Here is a 22,511-nt window from a genome sequence, read left to right on the forward strand (position 1 = left end):
GCTGTTGTGGGCCATGATTGCAGCTTTCAGGGAGCGGTGAAGACGCTCCACCATCGAATTGGCTTGAGGATGATAAGCCGTCGTGTGACGCAGCTGTGCACCACAAAGCTCTGCCAAGACCTTAAACATACGTGAGGTAAATTGACGTCCTTGGTCAGTAGTTACGGTTTGAGGACAACCAAAACGCGATATCCAAGTATCGTAGAATGCATGGGCTACCGTTTCAGCCGTGATATCAGACAGTGGCTTTGCCTCGGGCCACCGTGTGTACCTGTCAATGGCTGTGAAAAGGTAACGGAATCCTGATGAAGGTGGCAATGGGCCGACCAGATCAATGTGGACATGACTAAACCTTTCTTCTGGTCATTTGAAATTTCCAAGAGGAGAGGAGGTTATATATATAGAAACTGACATTATAACTCCGTAAGCGCGATGTAGGTCTCACTTACTAATTGCGTTCTAGACGTAGTATCTTCTTAGCAGTTTGTGCGTTCTAAGCTCCCTAACGCCATCTGTTAGGTTATTGTGGAACGACGTTTGGCAGTGACAGCTAGAGGAGACGCCACAAATATATTAAGAACGGGTCACTCACGTATTACGTAATACGTGAGTGACCCGTTCTTATATTTAATATTCGGTGTGTTTTATTTTATTTATGTGGGAACTTAAATCTGGACAGCATTCATCTCACACACCTTGTATTTAAGGTCAACACTAACATTAAATTAAGAGATCTTTCTGAAAAATTGTAGTCTGTTTTACAACACAAATGCAGTAAATACTTACAGTTAAAAAGTCATATGAGTTTATCGTAAAATTTCCTTAAACATACTAACGGACACGTATATCTCCTTGTTACCAAAAATGTATGATCAAGTAATATAAACAATAATTAGAATTACCATAGAATTATCTGCTCTTAAATTTATTGGTTAATAAAATACCATCATGAATATTGGAACCGCAAAGTATTTATACGGATCATTGTAACAATGCGCAATCATGTTAATAATTAATCAATGTGGTATGCAAAATAATATTTGTCAATTCGCGGTCAACGAACAGGGTTCAAATCAACCGTGAGCGGGCATTGCACACAATTTGGTCCTTTGTTTATGCCGAGGGGAGGTAAGCAAATGCGCGATCTTTGGTGTAGTTAGGAGCAACTACATAATATTTCGGAGTAACAGGATACCTGGCGAGCAGGGAGGAATATATATATTATTATTAGGCTCTTGATTCCTAGCTCGCACCAGTGAGTATAGAAAGAAAACTTAGCAAATCGGAGTAAACCCAACATTAACAATCCGTAATGTTAGAAGGTGCTCTTTCATAAAAATCCATCCTTGTGCTAATTCTATGGATCAGGCTAATGAGCTTGCCCAAGGCTTAGATGGCAACTGGGAAAGCTTTAAGAGGAGAAGGACATAATACCTGGCTAGTGTATCTATTCATGAAAAATGTAATTGAATGATTTATCTCGTCGGTCACGTTCTGCCGCCATATGTGACGTTCCACGGGAAAAGGTACCTTATGAGGGTTTCTAGTTTCGGAGATATGAAATGTTTTGTAAAGAGGTGAAAAAATGCTCAATTTTTTTTTATTGTGTGATCTGAAACCTTAATGCGTAACGTTTGTTTACCTGTTTTTATTTTTGTTATAAGTTAGTTATAAGCCTAGTAATGTCGTCTCAGAGTTTAGTAGAAAAGGTACCTTATGGAAAAAAGATTGAAAATTCCCAAAAAAACTAGTCAATACGGGAAAAGAAGTTTGGTAGAGAACTGTATTAGCATTCTGCAAAACTAATTTGATAATTTCAGTTCTGGTTGGGGCGCCTCGCAAATATTATAACCGTACATAGACCGACATCACAAATCCAAGTAGCCTGCTATTATACCAAAGTTACTCTCATCAAGTCTTTCTTAACTAGAATAATCTTCATTTGGTTTGGTCGCATGCAGTAAATCAGCCATTGGTTTGCTGAAAAATGCCAATACCCGACGCATTACCTTATGGAATATCTGAGGTCATTGAACCTCAATGCCGCTTATCTTCAATAGCAACCGAAATATATTATTGATAAGAAATAGACGATTTATACCATCTTAACCCCAAAATATTATTAGTTTATCCTAACTGTTCCATCATCACCATGCCTCATCATGTAACTTAATCACAAGGTACCTTTTCATTACATACAAATTATTGGACTTTTTAAGATTATTATGACGAAGAACTAATTAAATTTGGGGCAGTTTAATGTAAATTAATAATTACTATTCATAAAAGCTAAACTGTAATATGATTGATATTTTGTAGTGATGTATTATTAGATTTATTTCCATAAGGTACCTTTTCGTAAATGTATGGAGCAAATACTGTTATTGTTATGTAAGTTTAAAGTGGCATAAGGGGTTAAATATAGTATTTAGTTGGGGTTTTAGGATTTATTTCATTTGAATGACAGAATTTCTTTCATATGTGCTCAGAAAAATTGATTGTGTGTCACATTAAAAGTAAAAATATTCAATTTTGTGATTTTATATGAAAAAGTCAGAAAATACATTTTCACCTCTAAATCGGTATTGTTTTTTGCTTAAACTGTCTGTCAGTGTCGTTTTCTAATAGATAAAATTTAAATCTTGAGAGCTCATTGCAATCAATCGTGAAAATGAAATAAAACTTTATTTTCAAGAGATTGGTTAGTATACACATAAATCAGTCGATATCAAAAGTTTCTATTTCCATTACAGAACAAGTCGCAATATTTTTTTAATCTCAGATATATAAGGTATTATTATTTGTACTCAACTATGTAACTTACTTCAGGAACATAGTTTTTTAGGCGGCTAAACTTAAAACTTCTCTATCGTAAAGTTGCTCATTTCACAACATTATTTTCAAAAAATCATATCTCTGTAACTACGCAACCTAGAAGGTTGATCTTTTGTGTTATCGATAGCTTATTTATTGTAGATTACTGGGGTATGCATAACTCCATACCCGCCATAAGGTACCTTTGACCGTGGGACGTCACATATGGACTTCTCATGAATAAGTAATGTTCGGCCGTGGTCGTTGTTTCAATTAGCGGTTGTGTCGCCGTTCGAGCACGACTGCCTCCTGCCTGCCACCCACCTTCTCTCAACCGAAATCCGACCCTAATCCATTGTCATAAAGTACCAATTGATTGTGTTGCTCAATTGACCACATTTACTCGGGTGTATTTTGCCTGAGGAAATTCGATATTGCTCACCGATACTGAAAACAGTAACTTCATTCTTATTGTCTCTCAATGGATAGGTTTATTGTTTGTGTTTTATGGTAAAATATGTTTAGTTACTTGTCGTAATGTTTTGTACAAATAGTATTCAGTGACAGGAACAGTGCTTTCTAGTCTTGGTCTAATGACGAGCTAAGAAATGCTGTTCAAATGCTTTGATAAATAATGAGCAAATGACATTTTGCAATTTTGTGAAAAGCGTTTAACTTGTGACGTCATTGAGCGTCAAACTTTGAGTTATCATTAAATCGCTTAATCCTTAATTTAAATGCAAATATTAATAGTGGGAAATAGAAAATAACAAAAAACATCTCACCACAAGCATACCTGTACCGTCTCCATTTCATCATGAGTAAAAAATTTAGTAAAACAACATAAACAGTTCTGAATTAAATTTGTTAAGGTTGACAGTAGATTGTACAAACTTAGATGAATACAAAGAATCATTTGTACAAAGAGAAAGTGTCACAAAGTCGATTAAAATTAGAGCAAAGTTTAACGAGCGAGAGTAATTATGTGGTAACATCCGGCGTAACATCCCGCCGACCCCGCCGGATTACAGGGATCCCACTCGCTTCCACGCCCAGGATTAAATTGATATGTGCGACTGCTTCACGTTTATCTATGTAAACTGTAAAGGGTCGGAAAGCAATCCCTTTTATTAGAATAGGGACATAATCGCATGCGTAAGGTATATTTTATTATTCTCTCTTATAGCCACTTGTAGACGTCTTTGAGAAGTTTATTGCGTTCGTCAAATAGCTTACGAACATGATGTATATTCCATATATCTTCCGCTAATGCGTTTATGTAATTCGGCATGAATACAAACGGCATATTTATTCATTTTGATTGAGCTAATAATATAATATTTATGATATGTCGGAGGTTTATGTACGAAATATCGAGATTAAATATCTTCAGTCAACGTAAACATCGTGAAAAACCGGGATCAGTCTCAACGATGCCTATAATTTACCTTTTAGTTTTAGTTCTTTTAGTTGGAAGTTATGATGGTAGTACCTGAATGGACTTATATCGCTTAGGTGAGGGTATACCGTTAACTTTGCATTAATATAAAAACATTCGTAAATTCATTTTCAACCTTCAATCTCGGACAAATCCGCGGAGTGCGGATTCCGGAGCTTTTTGAGTTTTTGTTCCGGTCGTCGGTCGCTCCCGGAACTAACGCCATTTATACAGAGCTAAACCGCCCGTGAGTAATGGCATCTACGCCGTATAACTTGCGAGTTTGTGCGGAATTTTAAATCTCATAGAATACGCTGAGACCAAATAGCGAAATGGAATTTCAGTCATGTCTTGACTTTGAATTAAGTCGATTAGTTTTTTTGTTACGTTTAGTAGTATTTGACATTACCATCCAGATAAAGTCAGTAATATATTGGCCAGATTACGTCTCATAAAAAACGTGAGTAACTGCAAAAATCCATATTCGTTATAGAAATTCATTAACTTAATTGTCACGTACAGGATGGTTAGCATATGATTTGCTAAATTTGACTAAGTATTCTAGTACCTAAAGTTACACGGCATTAATAAAGCAAAACGATTTAACCTGCTTATTGTACCTTAACACGCACGCACAAACCGTCAACAATGACAGCAAGAAAACAAACCACTTGTCCAACTTCACACGATTTAATTATAGTTCCGATTGAATACATGTGAATCATTCGGGCTCAAGCTGTTTCAAATTACGTATAATAATGTAAGGGTCGATTGTCGTCGAGGCGATCGTGGATTTATCCATTTAAAGAGAAGTTACTCGGCGTTTTATTTTCTTTTTGCAGTCGTCGCAGCCCGCTCGAGCGCTTCGTGCCCTACCGTAAAATACACGCGAAATGTGATAAATGGAAAACTCTTTTTATTGTCAGCCCCCGGCACGTTACGTTATGGCTCGTCTACTCCGTGCCCTCGCTTACTTGCTTCCTCGACCCGTCTTATCAAGTTTTCTTATATCCTAGTTACCGCTCAATTTTGCGATCCCATATAAAAAGCTTTTCCTTTGTCCTCCCCTCTTGGCAACGGAATTGTAAGTTAAAGTATCAGTAACAAGAGTTGCGGGAGCTTTAATATGCTATCTTAGTCTATTGGGAAATTTCGCTTCCCTTCCTTGAACAACTATCAAACATTCACGAAACTATGATTTATGCTTACAGAGATATCTTTTATTTACTCAAATATGTATATTCATTCCTTTTGTTCAGAGCTGTTTCATTTTTACATATGATCAAAATTGGTTGTTTTTATTTTTTACTTAATACCCAAAAGAATGATTGAAATTACAAATTGATAGCAATTGACTTGAAACACTTTACAAGCTCAACTAACCTTAAGACTTCGTCGTTAAGAATAATTATGTCTTGTCTCACACATTTCAGATATGATACGGGTTAATATAAAAAATGTTCTTGTTCCTAAGCAATAAGCTGTGGCAGCAAGTGAATATCAGACAAATACTACGAAAAAGAAACATGACACAAAGTATTTGTTATTGTTGGTACAAGCTACGGTTTTTGCAGGGTATTACGCTGCTTCAAGACGCTGGCACATCGGATGACAGTGGTCGGGCCTCCGAGCGCCTCACGGGCAGTTCGGTGGCTCCCCGCGATCCCGATTCATCCCGCGACAGGCTTAGCGACGTAAGTGACCAATTGCCTGTCGAACCGCACCATACCGCTTTGTACTACGCTCTTCGCTTATTGCTAGAATGTCTGTATCTTGACAGAGCTGTTGTATTGATCGCAAGCGAGCGTTCGACTCGGGCACGGGCCTCGATATTATTGTTTTACTGTTTCGCTCTAGTCGGATGCTCGCCTTCGCTCAATTAGCGATGGGAATACAGCATCAGCTGACTAGCGACTGTCTCAGCTAATTCTAGCATTAGGTGCTTGCTATACTAGCGGAGACGATCAGGACAAGCGGGAAGGTGCTATTATACAACAAAAAAAGCTAAAATGTTTAGTTATCTTATGCTCGCATAGCCTTTTTTCCTTAATAGGCTGAAATAAAGATAAGCTCACTCATTATATGTATTCCCAAAGAAACCATTTGAAATCATACAAATCAAAACTCTCAACATATAAAATACTTTAGAATCGTTGAATTGATATACTTAATGTAGTAATCCCAATGAATATTGATGCAATATTTATTAAAGCATTTATTTTACGAATATTACTTGCATAAAATATAATGTTGAATACAGCTCGTAATTAAATGTTGTTAACCGCAGATCACTGTATTTAATGATATAAACTATAATTACATATATAATCTTGTAATACTCGGTCGGCCCTCACGTTTAATAGTTTTGATTACCACATAAAATAAATCTGTTCAATAAATTGCCTTCGCATTTTGCACAAATGGTCAAAAGTCATAGTGGGTGTACAAAAAAGTAGGGGTTACCAAATAGGCAGGCAGGACCCGAGGAAAGGTAGAATGCTTGCGGCGCGCTTTCTCCAATCATCAATTTAGTTTATTGCCCTGCTCTTAATTATCGTCTCCGCTCAGGTTTGCCGACTTTATAACAAATAGGAGTCCACGCCACGCCGACGCGCATGCACAATAAATTCACTATGTCTGCTGATGTACTTTAACTGTTAGAATGTTGTAACAATATGTCGTCCTCTATTTCGTTTGCTATTTCTCTCGTCTCTCTTCTAATGCTATAAAAATTCCACCAAAACCTACACGATACCGTGCTTAGGATTCAAATCGCAGGAAAGTCAAATACGAGTCGCGTCACCTCGCACTGATTGAAAACAAATAGCGCTGTGGTGTGTAGTGTAGGGAGAGACGAGACAAACTTTACCTCCCCCAGTCACTCCAGTCCACTCATATGTTCGCTTTCTCTCTCCTGCCTACAGGCCAGTAGCCGCTGTAGTTCCGGAAAAGGCTATATCGTGAGTATAATCATTGTTGTCCATGTTTAGTGTACGCTGCTGTCTGGCATGTCTCACAACCACTTTATCGCATCGCAATCTTTTCCGCCGCGCTACTTTTATAATCTTTTCCTTTTCGTCGCCATTGCATGGTTATCGTTTCTTTTTCTATTAAACGGTTAATTTAAAGCTTGAACTAACTCATAGAGAGACGTGTAACAGGGTAATAGGTGTAATTCCCGATCAGAGTGCGCAAATATACCCTGATCACGCAAGGCACACATCCCCTGCTCGATATTCGACGCGTATCGCAGCTAAATCACGAGATTTGTCGAGGCGGCGCTCCACACTACATAACATTACCTGCTCCCGCCCTGAATACTTCATGCTGTGTATTTATTTGAAATTGTAATATCTCAGCCTGATCCCTGCTTGTTTCCCTCGGCGTGAACTTGCCTCGTAAATATCATGTAACGTTCTCGTCGATTTATGATACGATAATATCTTCTTCACCTGTTTATTGATATTCTACCTAATACTCCCCCAATTTAGGACGTGGAGGTTTCTTTACTTTTACTTGGGGTTACTTTGGCCGTATATCATTTTCATTGATGGAATATCTACGTTTGTTTGCTATCGAGGGTTGGACAACATACATTTACCGCTTCAAGATTGTTATCAAAACCGACAAAACGATAAACATTTTATTAACTCAACGCTTCTGAAGTATTTATTAACACTTAGTGACAGTAATGAATAAGTAGTAGCTAGACTGCATGTAATTTCGCACGTTTATTTAGCTTGGTGTTTCAGACATATACTAATTGACGTTTCTCTCCTTTTGCAGTGTGATAGTGAAGGCGACGATGACAAGGCAAGTGATTTATTTTTTGTTTTAAACTTTGTACAAATGTCGGGGCTATATTTACGAATCCTGCGAATTAATTAAACTGGTGTCAAGTCCGTCGGAAAAGTTGAAACAGAGCGTAGGATATAAATGTCCATGTAATGTAAGTGGCGAAGTTGCTCGTTCTCGGTTTATTACAGAGTTCTCATTCCAATCGCTTGTCGAGTCGAAGGCTCATGCGAACCTTTATATGTGCGCTGTATAATTCTTACGAATCTTGAGATTATGTTTCGCTGGTTTTCTGATTAACGCGACACGTCCGCGCTCGTGTAAGCAATGAAAATACACGGCCAGGGCGCCGGGCCCGACTTGGTGCTGTGATTAATCTCGCAAAGCGAGACGCCCAATGCCCATCCCCCGCACCTGCTAACAAATTGTTTACCTACTCTATGCTAAGCTATTGTTTCACAACAAAAGACTGCTTAATGTTTTATTCAGATATCAGAGATTAATATACATTTAATAAGGAAAAGGTAGCAATCAAGTCCCAGGGGTATTTTCCTAAATATGTATTTACATTATAATTTATTTTCAGCAACAAATTTTCCTATATTTCAAACCGTGTCAACACGCGGTGTCTTTTATTATTTCCTTAAACAGGGAAATCACTTTCACTCACTTTGGCTAAGGCAAAGCTTTCATTAAAGCTTTTGTCCAATTACGACATTTACGACAAACTAAAATTGCGTCTGTAAGTTTGATTCAATTTATTAACTTTTCTATGTTCTCCGATTTCTCCGAACGGCGATATTTAATCATGCAAATGCTCTTGTTGAAGAGTTCGTCCTAATTTGACCCACGTTGTTATGTACCTATCTATCGTATGAAATTGATAGAGAATGGATGCAATGCCAGATTTCAGTTTTTATAAAATATGTATATGTACGTATAAAAACTGAAATCTGGCCTTCCATTCCATTTAATTAACTTTATGTACCTAATTGAACATGATTTAGGTACATAATTAGTGTCATTTGCTGTTCAGTTTATTAAATGGTAATAAAGCTACGTCAGTAAGACAGGAGAGCAGTAGACGTGTAGCTGAAGGGTAATAGTCGAGTTCGCTTTGTGCCGTACACGCTCTAGGGGCTTAACTAACTCGTCAACAGGTTGTGAAATGCGAATCAAAAGGGGCCAGAGTTTGAGCTTAGAGCGTGTATTCCGCTTAACGAGTCGAACGCTGAGCCGAACCAATGTGAATCTGACCAAAGGATACGTAACTTACTATGCGTTATGCTCGGAGAGCGCGCTTGTACTTACGCTTCTGTTTAATTATAGGTTATTAATGTTGTAATGTAGAGGAGCCTGAGAATACGGTTAAATTATAATCTTCTGTTAACATTTGTGTCTGGTACGTAGTACGGTGGGTGCCTTTCATAAGTAGGTATACACTTTTCTATACGATTAGTATAGCGACGTGGGTACTTAAGTTGGGACACCTACCGTACGTTGTAATTTTGCTATATAAATATAAACTTATGTCACGTCATAATATGCCTTTTCATATTTTTTTTTTTTCATATTTTAAAAGGCAACTTGCCAGATTTTTTAAAGTTTATATTAAGGCATGTGAATAAACCTAAGACATACGCGGAGATTATGTGTTTCGATTCCAAATATAACACTGTAGCCTTTGACTCGCTTATGCACTAAGCCATTAGAATATCACCGTAGAGCTCTCCGTGTCGGGGTCGCAAAGGGCGCTGATTACGCGCCGCCGCTCTGTTCGGTAATTACTAGATTGCTGTAGTATCGAAGTGCCTGTAATTAAATACATTACACCCGCCTTTGCCGTTACTCGGCGCGTACACCACACTATGAACGCCTCCTTATGCTAAAACTTGAAACTGCTAAGCTACGTTTCACTGTCGCTAGGGGCTGTCCATAAATTACGTCATCGATTTTTGACGATTTTGGACCCCCCCCCCCCTATAATCATCCAAAAATCATGCATCAAATGACCCCATTTCCTCCTACTTCATGCTACCGTCATCCGATGTCCAGACCCCCCCCCTAATTTGAAATGACGTAATTTATGAATAGCCCCCTATGACAATTTGTTTGTTTAATAAATTGAGTTATACTACGCTGCGACTGCTGCGAGTTTTAATCGCTGTTGGGGTTTAGTTTATTACATTTGTGTTTGCTCGTACGTTCATCTCTATACTATATCGTACTGGGATGGGATTAGTTATCCTTTTTTATAAAGTAATCGTACATCTTTTCCGAATTAAGTGATAATATCAAAGTAGAAAGGGATTCTTAAACAGGTTTATACTTACCTTTATAATTGTACGCTTGTCTCCACAATTATTTCAATGACTGCTCACCTAATAATACAGCACACCTTGCTATTCTATGTTTATCTTTGAACACCATTAATTAAAAGTAATCTACCAGCTACAATCCCAATAAATCAGACAAAATAAAACCGCATAGTGTGATTGAAATAGTGCGAAAGAGAAAAGAATAAAAAGAACTTGCAAGTACAATCAGCAGCGGCAGCCGAGCGGAGCCGAAAGCTTTAAAGACTGATAGGTACCATTGTCCGGGAGCACCGCCACAGATTATAAATACTACAGACAACGTCTTATCGAAAAAAAACCGGGCAAGTGCGAGTCGGACTCGCGCACGAAGGCTTCCGTGCCATAATGCAAAAAACGGCAAAAAAAACGGTCACCCATCCAAGTACTGACGCTAGTAGTAGACAGCGGAGTCTTAGTAATAGGGTCCCGTTTTACCCTTTGGGTACGGAACCCTAAAAAACTCATTCCCAAATTATCCTCACCCCGCTATTCTTAACAAATTTTGCTATGGCTCTGTTTTTTAAGTGCGCTCGTCATGCAGTCACCAAAGCAATTTTGGCACTATAATTTTTTACGTCGACGTCAAAGATATGTTTACACATTTTTCGCCTTATTACAAAGGAGTAAGGTTCAAAAGTGTAAACACATATTTGACGTCGACTGTACTTAACGGGATTAGTTTGCTTGTAGTAGTAACGATATGTCAGCATTAGCAACAAAAGGGGTAGACAAAGTAAAATTAAAGCTACACGGCAATGAAAACGGACCACTTGTGGAAACATTTGCATTTTGTGTAAAATCATCAATACACCTTATAAAACAAAGTCTCCGCCGGGTCTGTCTGTTTGTGTGTGTATGTTCGCGATAAACTCAAAAACTACTGAACGGATTTTCATGCGGGTTTCACCTATCAATAGAGTGATTCTTGAGGATGGTTTAGGTGTATAATTTGTTAACCCGTGCGAAGCCAGGGCTGGTCGCTAGTCTTGCCTAAAGCTGTGTAAGGCTTGCTGTCTAGGCCTTATAATAACCCACACCAACAGAATTATCAGTTTTGGTTTAATACGAGTGGCAAATCTGCTATTATGGTACCTATTATTTAATCCGTGACCACGGCCAGAGCCTCCGTTCCCCTTAATCTAATTATCTGGCCGCTTCGCCGCCAGCCGGCCCAAACTCCCCCCCACCCTCTATCTCTCTCAATTTTCTTCACAACGAAAACGTTTAAATATGAAAGTATTTTAGGCAATCCATCCCCCGCAACATTGAATGGAATCTTCAGATTCTAAATGAGTTTTGAGCATTAAACTTTCGCTTCTGGGCTGCTTTCATAAATAATTATGATAATGTGCTTTGTCGCCTATCGACATTAACTTCAAAGTTTATACATAACTAGACGGGCCCGCAGCTCCGCTCGCGTAAATGAAATAAAGAGTGTGTCAACCCTGCCAGGGTTCATAACGGTGATAGGGATTTCTTATTTGTACCCGTTATTTGGATAACTTAATACGCAAAATATCTGAAAAAAATTATGTGATTTGATAAAAAGCAAAATTATACTTTTTCATCTACGTAGTTATTTATTTAAAACTCGTTTCAACATAAAATTATTATTAATTTTTATAAGCCTAATTGCAAAAACGTTCATTAGATTAATTTCCGCCTTAAGACGAATATGGACGACCACCGCCCATAAATCGCCTTTTGGTACAAACGTACGTACTCCCCATTTCCCTTTCTGAATACTAACATTACTTACTACGGTTATGTGAATCCTGGCCTCCGAGAAAAGACAAAACAAAACACACCATGTTTCTCGGTCTTGCGATAGCTCTCGCCAGTCCCCATGGCCGAGGATAAGCTGATCTCGAGCAACTACGTCGTTCCAGCGGTAGGTACCTTTGACGTCCAATTGGGCGTCTCCCATTTCGTTGTCCCAAGTACGCTCTCGTCACGGCACGATCCTCTCCCATTCTCTCTGAATGTCCGAGCCAATGTAAGCTTAGCCACTTTTGTCTCTCAGTATTCCGCCAGTATATCGGAACACATCCTTATTTCTATGGCAACAGAGTTATATTACGATATTTGGCCGACTGCTGACTGTATGTTTGCTTATTTTCACCAGGTCATTTCGCTCAAAAATATCTGAACATGCACTTAAATTTTATCTACCTACATTATAACTTGCTATCAACTTTAATTGTATTTTTGGCCCATCTCGACAGCCCGGTCCCCGGACGAATTTGTTTGCCGAAGCTGTGAAAGTAAATCTGAATAACATAACGCAAAAACAAATTTAAAACAACAAATTACTATTGATATTGATAAGTCATTATCAGTCATTATATGGCATGTCACTCGTATGGGCATAAACTAAGGTAAAAGGTTGAGGTTGACAGCACTTTTTATTTTACTTCGAGTAAAAAAGGCCGAAATCACTGCATACCAACATAACAAACATAATTTTGGTTATTTGAAGTTCGAAACGAAACCAACCGAGAGTTTCCGAAAATAGCCGATAGTCGTAAAATGAAGAATGTTATGAAAATTTCTTTTGCTTATTGTAAATTTAATACGCATCGAAAGCGATAGTTTTTATGCTCTAGTTATATTCTCATACTTAGATAATAGATTAGAACAGTTTTTTCTTATCATACGTGCGTCGTATTTGAGAAACGTGTCAAAAACTTTTTTAGAAATTTGTAAGGCGCCATCTCGCTTCTTCCCTCGTTTTTTATCCCGTTCTGGTTTTTCAATTTTATATATATGATTATTTTGGCTTTTCAAGCTATAATATAAGTGGACTGGCTAAGTAAAAGTTAAACACGGACAAGTGCCGACAGTGCAAATTGTAGGTACCTAATTATTATACCTTGTCATAAAACTTTAGACGCCTAAGTTTAGTTTCAATTATTATCAAGACGACCCTATGAAATTTAAATGAAATTGAAATTTAACATCAGGCTATAAAATTTTATTACCGGCATGCGCGTCGGTTAAGACCTAAACACAAAATCAAATTTGATATCAATGTCACTCCCGCCGACCATAAACTCCTTGAATGGAAAATCGTTTACGATTATTTGCCTTAAATCGGCTTAGGTCTCATTCAAATGGCACTTACATTTTAATCTTTCTTAATCCTTATACTTACTTATACATAAATAATCCAAAAGAGTAAAATGACACCAGTAGATTGACAATAGTAGCAAAAAAAAAATGCAGGCACATTTTAAGTAGGTATTTAATTCATAAATATTATTTAGAGAATAATTATGTAGCAACATATAAAAAGATGACTTAAATTCATGAAAAATAAGCATTTAATTTTTACCATAACGCGGTAATTAGGTACGATAACACGCTCGTAAACGTCAGTGACAAGGTGTTCACATAACCAATTTTTCTTTCTAAATATTTGCAGCTGAAGTTTTCCAGTTTTAAAAAGTAATTTCGTGTCGCGGGCCAAGAATTTACATGTCATATGGGAATATCAAGCTTCTGCCATATTTCATTAAGAAGTTAGCAGCCTTAAGCAAATAAGTTTGCTAAAGCAATGAGGCTCTGTAAAAAAAACAGTCGGCTGCGTAGGGAAGTCTTATTAACACACTAATAATAAAATAAAAATGCACTAAGCACATCGCTTATTTATAGTTTTCAATTTTCATATTAATATAACGGATGCAAAGCAATTTACTGCCATGTTGCATTAAAGTACCTACATCTATTACCAATGCATAATTCCACTCAAGTACCTGTTACAGCTGTAAAGTAATAACATTCATCAATAAACATTCAAAACATCTGTTCTTAACGTTAAACTTAATAGAATTGGAAGTTTAGTAGCATAATAATGCCGGTAAATGGATATCTGAGGAGGAAATCAGTCTAGACTCGGCTTGAAGCATGGTCGATTAATTACATTATGCTGAGCGAGGCACAATTTACTACCGTAGGTTATGAGAAGACAAGTAGATCAGAGGAAATTAGCGTGCTTTTAGTGAATAATTACCAATAATTACTTGTAATAGTACATATATTAATGACAAATAAAAAGTCGTGATGTCTACAATAATTGAATCTTCAGCATATCTACTCTATCGTCCATATTATTTCAATTTGCCTTATTATTTCACACGAATATTGCACGATCAAAAATGGTTCGCCTTCAGAATTTAGATTCGCCTTCGGCTCAATCGCTCGGCTGCTCTTGAGTAAGTCAATACTAAATATGGCCAGTTCAATAGTCCAGTCAGAAAAACTGTATAGATTTTCTAACCTAATGCTTGGCACCCCATACAAATGTGTATGAAGGGGTGCCAAGCTCATATCTTTTCTGACTGTACATATAGGTAATAGATATGATGTTCGAAATCCAAATCATTGTACCTCATATATAAATGCAAGTAGGTAACTTGCACGTCTATATATTACAGGAGCGCACGCTGCAGAAGCGTCTAACATAATTAGTCAAAAGCAACCGGATTTGCATATCAGTGCGGAGCATAATTGGAGCGAGTGCAAATAGCATGAGTGGAATCGGATTGAGTTACTGGCGCTTTCTGAATGTACGCCACTGTCAGTCAGTGCTATTGTGCATGTACACTTGTACGTTGTCAACTACAGACGGGTAATTTTCAGAAAATAAGAGGAATTTTGAAGTAAAAATACGGAACCCTAAAAATTAATATCATAAAATGACGAAGATCAATTAACATTTTATCTGTAAAATCACTTGATTGCTAATGAAATATTATAAATATGTACTTATTCCATTGTCACATGCAAACATTTTAACCAACGGTTTAAATTGTAAAGACATGCTTTGAGCTTTTCTTGGTTATCTAAAACTTGAGTTACACAAACACACAAATATCACGAAACAGGTACGCCTTCAAAATGAAACTTGCACTGAGCAAGTAGAAGTTATGAATAGCCAGAGCACGAATCTATGCAAACTCTGTTATTAGCTTAGCAGTAACGGGAGTCAGCAACTGGCATTATGCAGGCAGCGTGCCGGACCGCCCGCGCTCAATCTGTATTCCCATCACAGACGAAGCTTTTGACTCAGCTATCCTGCTAAATATAATGAGTCCTGGTCTTCCACGTAACTAGATACTCAAGTAACTTATACTGGTTCGCAGCGATGCGCTCGGCGTTTGGAATACCCATAACCGCAGCCGTAGCCGGTCCTCTGGGACTCCGCTAACTTACTCGCTCGCGGCTAATACGACTACTAGCACCGCTATTATTTATTAAACTCCCCGCAATCAGGAACACGTACCCCTAGTAATCCTCCCTTTTGTGACGGTGCGATGGGGTAAACAAGTTTAATCATAGATGAATATGTGTACAAGTTTCTATGCCTTATAAGTCGAATGTCAAATAACAAAATAAAAAGAGAATAAAACATTTGTAAATTATATTCTTAGTCATGTGGAAAAACAATATAAAATTATCTTTCCCAGATAGCCTTTATAAAAACATTACACAACGGCATAAAATTATTTACAAGCATCGGTTCTCATAAATAATATGTAAGCTACACACGCTGGAGGATAATCAATACAATGTAATAAAGTGTTATTATGGACAAATTGTAATCCTGGATTGTTAGCATAAACATATCATTGATCTCGAACCCTATAAACCAGTGAGGTTTAGCGGGTGAATTAACATTAAATAAACCCTTTTATTTAACTTTTTACGTAAATTAATGTGTCGGTTCCAATATCTCACTCGAAGGGTAAATAATTACCGTCTATAAAGCTTTATTATGTTATCATTCCGACGAAATAAATGATTGCGTTACCAAACACAATCATTATTTAACTCGCATCGAAATAAAAAATATATATTCCGATATATGCATGCGAATTCGCCGGATGTAATTTAACCGAGTTATAGTGACGTGCACACAATATTGTCCTTTGTACGTGGTATTCTCTGACAATATTACGGCAGCGTTAATGGAATTGTCGTTTCAAGTCCATTCCAAAATTAACGTGTAATTTACCGTGAAATTCTTTATAAAATTAATTAATTGTCAGTGGAATTTAAATTTTCGAGCGGAGATTTCAGCCAAATAACTAAAATTGTTTTTTTAATAAACCGCATTTATGAACTACTCGACAAATATTTGTTTTGCAGCTTTTATTTTACTTGGAGGAAGCCGATTCTGTTTTAATAATTTGATATGGGTTTCATCTCATCTTGATCCGTGTCATCAAGCATCACACGCGCACCAATAAGTGCGAAGGGAGATGCCTTATCAGACGGACCCTAATTCGTAGCGCAGTTCGTGATCACACTGATCACCAATCAGCGTGATTAGTACCTACTCACGATCAACTTCGTATCAAAATAAGATGAAAAGCATATCAAATTGGTGAAACAGAATCGAGATCGAGCGTAATTTACTCGGTTTGGAATTTGAAAACTTGACATTTCTAGGTGTTCCCAGTCCGATCCGAAATGATAACCTTTACCCAGAGGCATTCCATTTGTAAGATAATAAATAATGGTAGTGTCCATTAACAGACGAAGGCTACTTGTTAACAAAGCTTTATTCACATTTTTTCACTCAATAAATCAGTTCAGGACCGGGTTACAAAGCTCATCATCATTCATCAGGTGGCATATCACTTCTGGTCGATTAGACAGACTGGCTTGTGCGCAATCTGTGCGAACACGAGCAAGGGTGCCGCCGCATTAATAGGCTCATGATTCTCATGAATACTTATCGGATGCTGGTAACCGAACGAACGTACATGTACATAACGCCTATTGTGCTCTTCGATCCGTTACGTAATGTGAGAAGAGAAAGCTCAAAATGATGTGCCAATGGTTATTACCAATTTTTTGGCCTCTCACTTCGTATGTGATCCTATTAATCTTGTAGAACGATTACTCGACATCTGATCAGTAATCTAGTAATCTTAATAATCTCTTTATGGCGGATGTTTACTTTCCTTGCTGCTTATTTAAGCTTTCCTGTTATTGTTTGTTGATTCCAGAAATCTGTTAACTTAAACAATTTTAAAACATAATTGATTACCTATTTTTACTGATATTAAGATAACAAGAAAGTTTCGTCAAATAACCAGATGATCCACGCTATTTAAATATATTAGGAGTAAGATGTAAAATTTGTTAGTTACAGAACAAATAATCATATTATCAACTCGATAAATTACAACGAAAAAAATTTTAGTGTGTTATCCGTGTTGTTCCTTAAAAGGTTTTCTACAATTTGTATGGAGTTTCTACGATATTCGTCGTCAATAAAAAACATAATTGAGAAATGTCAACATAATATGAATAATGTTTTATATATGGTGGTAATAATAAATGACGAGTCAATACAGTTGCACAAGAACCCGTTGCGCGGAGACAGATGCAATTACTGTCAGGCCTTATTGAGTGTAATTTATATTCTGTAAATGTTGTCTTAATCATTTTACTGCCTCGTGTTTGAAACTTGATGTATAGATATCTTATTCAATTTCGTTTCCTTTCCTAATGAGCCATTGATGCGAGGATCAAAGCAAAAAGAAACATTGAGAATATTGAAATGCTTTTACAAGACCGGGAATCGAAACACGTCTAACAGACATTTTGGAACACTAATAGCTTACCTAAAGGAATAATTACATACAATGCGTAAGTCTTGTACAATACAAAACATCTAGTAAAAAACTCATTACAATCAATAAAAACATCCCACACTGTCATCCCACATTTAACCTTTAGTTGAGTTTTTCGATGGAATTTCAAAATATGTAATCTAAAAGTGAAATCACGCCGTATAAAATGTTTCCCATTCCGCGCATTGGCGCACCTCTTGGTAATAGACGCAAACCTGTGCGGTTAATTGAAAGAGCTCTCCTTGGGTGTAATATTTTATGCCACGGAATAAACAAGTACTACTGGTCTCTCTTTAACACCAGCTTCTCATCATAAAACCGTCTCTCTCGTAATAGAAAGAAAAAACAGAAGAATTATTTAATCTACTTCACAGAATCCGAAAATAAATTCGCTTTAACATTATCTTTTTAATATTTGCTGCTGCTATTTAATCATCTTTCAGCTTATTTTCCTTTGTTCCCAATTTTATTTAGGAAAATGTAATCGTTATTAAATTAATTCAATTTAGACGTCTGTTTTTACAATCTCGTTAATTATTTTTAAGTTATAAACTGCCGCGATATTCATATTTTGAAATAAATACCTTTGTATAACTTTTGCTTGAGACAAATTAATATTAGATAAGAACTTGTAACAATTTGTGTTAGAGTTGACTTGTTATGCGGGAAGTTGAGCGGTAATAAATCGCCCTCGCCCGCGAAGTTGCCGTGGCACGCAAGATTAAGGTCCACCACAATACCAAACTACCTCAGAACCCATTGGTCTAATGTTCAGTACTTTTCCTGCTATACGTACTTCCTTTCCCATACACTGGATTAAACACTACAATGTCACTGATCAACTACACACAACACCCAACTCCCCCATCCACGCTTTACGATTTCTCGCCTTTACTAAGCCACTAAACACACCGTTTAGTACCACCCAACATTTACGCTTATTTATTTGTCATATATGTTATGCTATGAGCATAGTGTTGGCACTTCACACCTATAGCCATAATCGTGTAAACTCTATAACTATTACGTGATTAACATAATGTTTCCAGAATGTTCCACTTTTGTCTTGTAAACGAGCATAAAGTGAAAGAACAAATTGCGAGTTTCCCCAGTATTTTCCTCGCTCGGAAAAATATATGTTTTATTAAAGCTCGGCATTTCCGAGAGCGAAGCAACCCTCGGGCGGGGGAGGCGGCTGGGCTGGGATGGGTCGCCGGCGCGCCAGTGTATAACAGACAGTAGAGGGATATAAAACATATTTACGCGCCTATAAAGTACTCTCGTACGCTCGCGCTCCACCATTTTCTTTTGTTCCTCACTCGCAGCCAATGATAATGCTTTCTCCCGTTCGGTTAAACTTATTTCTCTTCCGTCTTATCTGGCTTTTCTTCGGCACTTTTATTTATAACTGAAGTGGTGTAACGTAACAACGTGAAATAAACGATTCCGGTCGCTGCTCATATTTTAACATCTTGTCGGTTTCAATCGTGCAGCTGTTACTCGTATGATTTATGTAGTTCTAAGAAAACATAAACTAACGATTGAATCCTGAGCTCGAGATTTAAACTGATAAAGTAATCGCAACGGCAACGCGCCTTTTCACGGTATGAACATAGTGATCGGTTTCTATTACTTATCGGATTATTTTATGTAATTCAGTGTATTGGTAGTAGATATTGCAAATTAAGTACAATATGCTACAATGATTTACCTATACCTATATTTATTTATTTTAAAATATAAGCGCTAAATTAAACGTCATTTAAAAGCTTTACACATTACATTACACAAACAATAATTAGATAGAGATTCCTTTCCATTAAATGTTCAGAAAGACACCCTTAAGAATATTTACTGCAGATTTTAAGACCGCTAAACTTCCTCGAATAAACTTGTCGCAAAATGTATCGCGAAATACCTTTTAAGTTCGTTAAAGAACGTACTACTCCTTAAGAAGAGCGCACTTGGATCTGATCGCGTTTTATTAAAGTCAGCGAGCAGAAAGTGGAGAACATACTTGATGCTATTCAGAACGGAAGCCAGAGCGTTAACAGTAAAGCGAGAAGCGTCTTAATCTTGCGCGACAGAACGGCTCAGAGTAGAAACCCCTTGCGTAGGTGAGAGGGTGAAATAACAAGAGTGGGGACGCTCCAACCCACCGCCCGCTAGTTCGCCGGCTAGCAAACTTCAACCAAGATCCATACTACTTCCTTGACTCTAACTGGTTCGACTTGGATAGAACTTAACTCTCAACGACGCAAACAAAACCTTAAACACAGCCTTACAACTCTCGCATTTCCGACTCGGTTATCTACGGCTTTTGTTTTCGAAACCGACAATCTCGGTTACTGTGAGCTTTTTCACTTAGCCAATTTACTCTTTGTTGTTTTTAAACGGAATTTCAACAATCGCACTGTGTTTACATTTCTACACGAATCGTACGCGAACGGTACTCAAATCTTTTGTTGTTTTGTACTCTGTAACAAAGCTTTTCGCTCATATTATTTTATTTACTTTTACACTGAACTAGCAACAGTTTATGTTTGTGTTTTTGTGAAGCAAATATAAGTGGGATTGTTAAAATAGTGAAAACATGGTTGCCATTTTCTAGTGTAGGACAAAGACACGTCGTCAAAGGGCTGTAATTATCTGAAGACGGGCGAGTGTTAGCACTCGACGCCGAGGTCGAGAATATCTCTCGCCGGATCAGCAGCTCACTCGCGATGCACTCGGCGATTCCGTTTGTCACTGCACCCGGTTGCGGTCTGAGCCTCTCGCTCTGATAAACACACTCATGTCAACGTTCTTTGAACATAAGCGGTATTCAGGCACTACGACTCTGCCAGTTTATTGCTTTGCGCCGGGACTGGTAAACCACGTGGGATTCACTTTTCGAATCGCTTTGTTGCGGTATTATCGAGTTAGACATAATACTACACCGTGATTCTGCGGTAACGGACTGCGACTGGTTTTAACCACGCATTCATGTTTTAAATAAATAAACTCTGGTTGAATTTATCTAATACTAATATAGGAACCTTACCTGAAGCGCTAATGATTTCTTAGAATCTTTGATTTTACACGGGTGAGATTTCGGTCTGTCAATTTAAGGTTTCCAAATCATCACAAAAACTCGTAGCTTACTGTAGATATATTTTTTCTTCTCATTTTAACAGTACTGGTTTATTAAATGCAGTGTATGCAACCGGTCGTTATTGTTTTAAAAGCGTAATTTATAAACGACATGTAATAGCAACGTTAATACCGGTGTAGCCAACGCCACGTACGGCCGTTCGGCTATTTGCACATCGTGGCGCGGGCCGGCCGCAATTAGCCGTCCGCAAAGTTCGCCGGAATGCGAGCACGCGAACACACCCGAGCCGTTCGGTGCAACCTTGTAGGGTTCCTTAATATTTGGCCAGTTAGTTTCTTTGCTATGATTAAACATTTTTTTAAACCGCAAAATATATTTTTAGGGCTGTTTTTAGTACTTTTTAGTGCATATTATATAAAAATTGCCTACACCGATTTCGGACGGAATGTATACACTAAAGCAGTGTCACTTATAAACGACTCATAAATAACAAATGTTATTGCCAAATGCCAGTGTAATTCGACGTGAATGCCCACCACGTACGACCGTTCGGCTATTTACACATCGTGGCGCGGGCGGGCCGCAATTAACTGCCCGCAAAGTTCACCAGAACGCGAGCACACGAATTCGGAACTCCCTGCCGATGTGAAGGGCTGGCTAATTTCGATAACCTATGATTTCCGCAACGCCTTGAAGCTTCGAAAATAAGTAATTGCTCTCATTTTATCTGGGACAAGATTTCGAGAGCAATAAACCCGAGATGTACATTTTTTACTTCAAATTATATACTTACCCCAATATAATGCATATGACACGCGCTTACAAGCCACCCTCGCCGTTGTATCTGTGCCGACCTACATTACATGCACACTGCACAGGGTTGGCTAATATTTGGGGATCCTGTTTAATGTGCTCTGATTTCCTCGACACCTAATTCCGCTTGTGAAATTGTGACAGTTATTCGACATACTGCAAATAGTACTAGTAATAACTAGTACATAATGTGGATTACTTATTATTAGATTTATAATAGCTTCTTAGATTAAACTGTTTTAATAGAAGGGTAGGTTTAAACTAAGGGGAATATTTCTATTGAATAATAATAAAATGAAACATTATTTAAATTGAATGAATCATACGAACAAAGAGCTAACCTAACGCTTTAAACTTGAAGTATTTAAATTTTGTATCTTTTTCCAACAAGATTTTAGATTTTATTTTATGCTACACTAGTATGTACAGGGTATCTTTTACCACGCGGGCTAAAACAATTACATATTCATGAATGACATCTATCAAGCCGCTGTAACTAATAAATACCTACAGTCAAAAGTTATCAATTCTTTTTTATCTTCATTTACAAATTA

General features: G+C 37.5%; 2 protein-coding genes across 10 annotated transcripts in view; one reads left to right on the forward strand and one right to left on the reverse strand.

Moving 5' to 3' along the window:
* Window positions 1–14,582, reverse strand: part of LOC134796019 (serine/arginine repetitive matrix protein 1) — a 214,925-nt gene extending 200,343 nt beyond the window's left edge. The window contains exon 1 of the mRNA XM_063767930.1: window positions 14,572–14,582. The gene's annotated coding sequence lies outside the window, so the exon portion shown is untranslated. The remainder of the gene's footprint in view (window positions 1–14,571) is intronic.
* LOC134796016 (fibrosin-1-like protein) overlaps window positions 1–22,511 on the forward strand; it is a 323,185-nt gene that overhangs the window by 270,464 nt on the left and 30,210 nt on the right. For 5 of the 9 annotated variants that reach the window (XM_063767917.1, XM_063767919.1, XM_063767923.1 and 2 more), the window contains exons 3-5: window positions 5,827–5,946; window positions 7,177–7,212; window positions 8,039–8,065. The exons of 1 other annotated variant lie outside the window; for it this stretch is intronic. In XM_063767917.1, the coding sequence (XP_063623987.1) occupies window positions 5,827–5,946; window positions 7,177–7,212; window positions 8,039–8,065 (183 nt within the window). The remainder of the gene's footprint in view (window positions 1–5,826; window positions 5,947–7,176; window positions 7,213–8,038; window positions 8,066–22,511) is intronic. 3 more of the 9 variants (XM_063767920.1, XM_063767922.1, XM_063767924.1) reach the window with 3 other exon arrangements.

The sequence above is a fragment of the Cydia splendana genome, chromosome 13 (assembly GCF_910591565.1).
Source record: "Cydia splendana chromosome 13, ilCydSple1.2, whole genome shotgun sequence".
NCBI classification, from domain to species: domain Eukaryota; kingdom Metazoa; phylum Arthropoda; class Insecta; order Lepidoptera; family Tortricidae; genus Cydia; species Cydia splendana.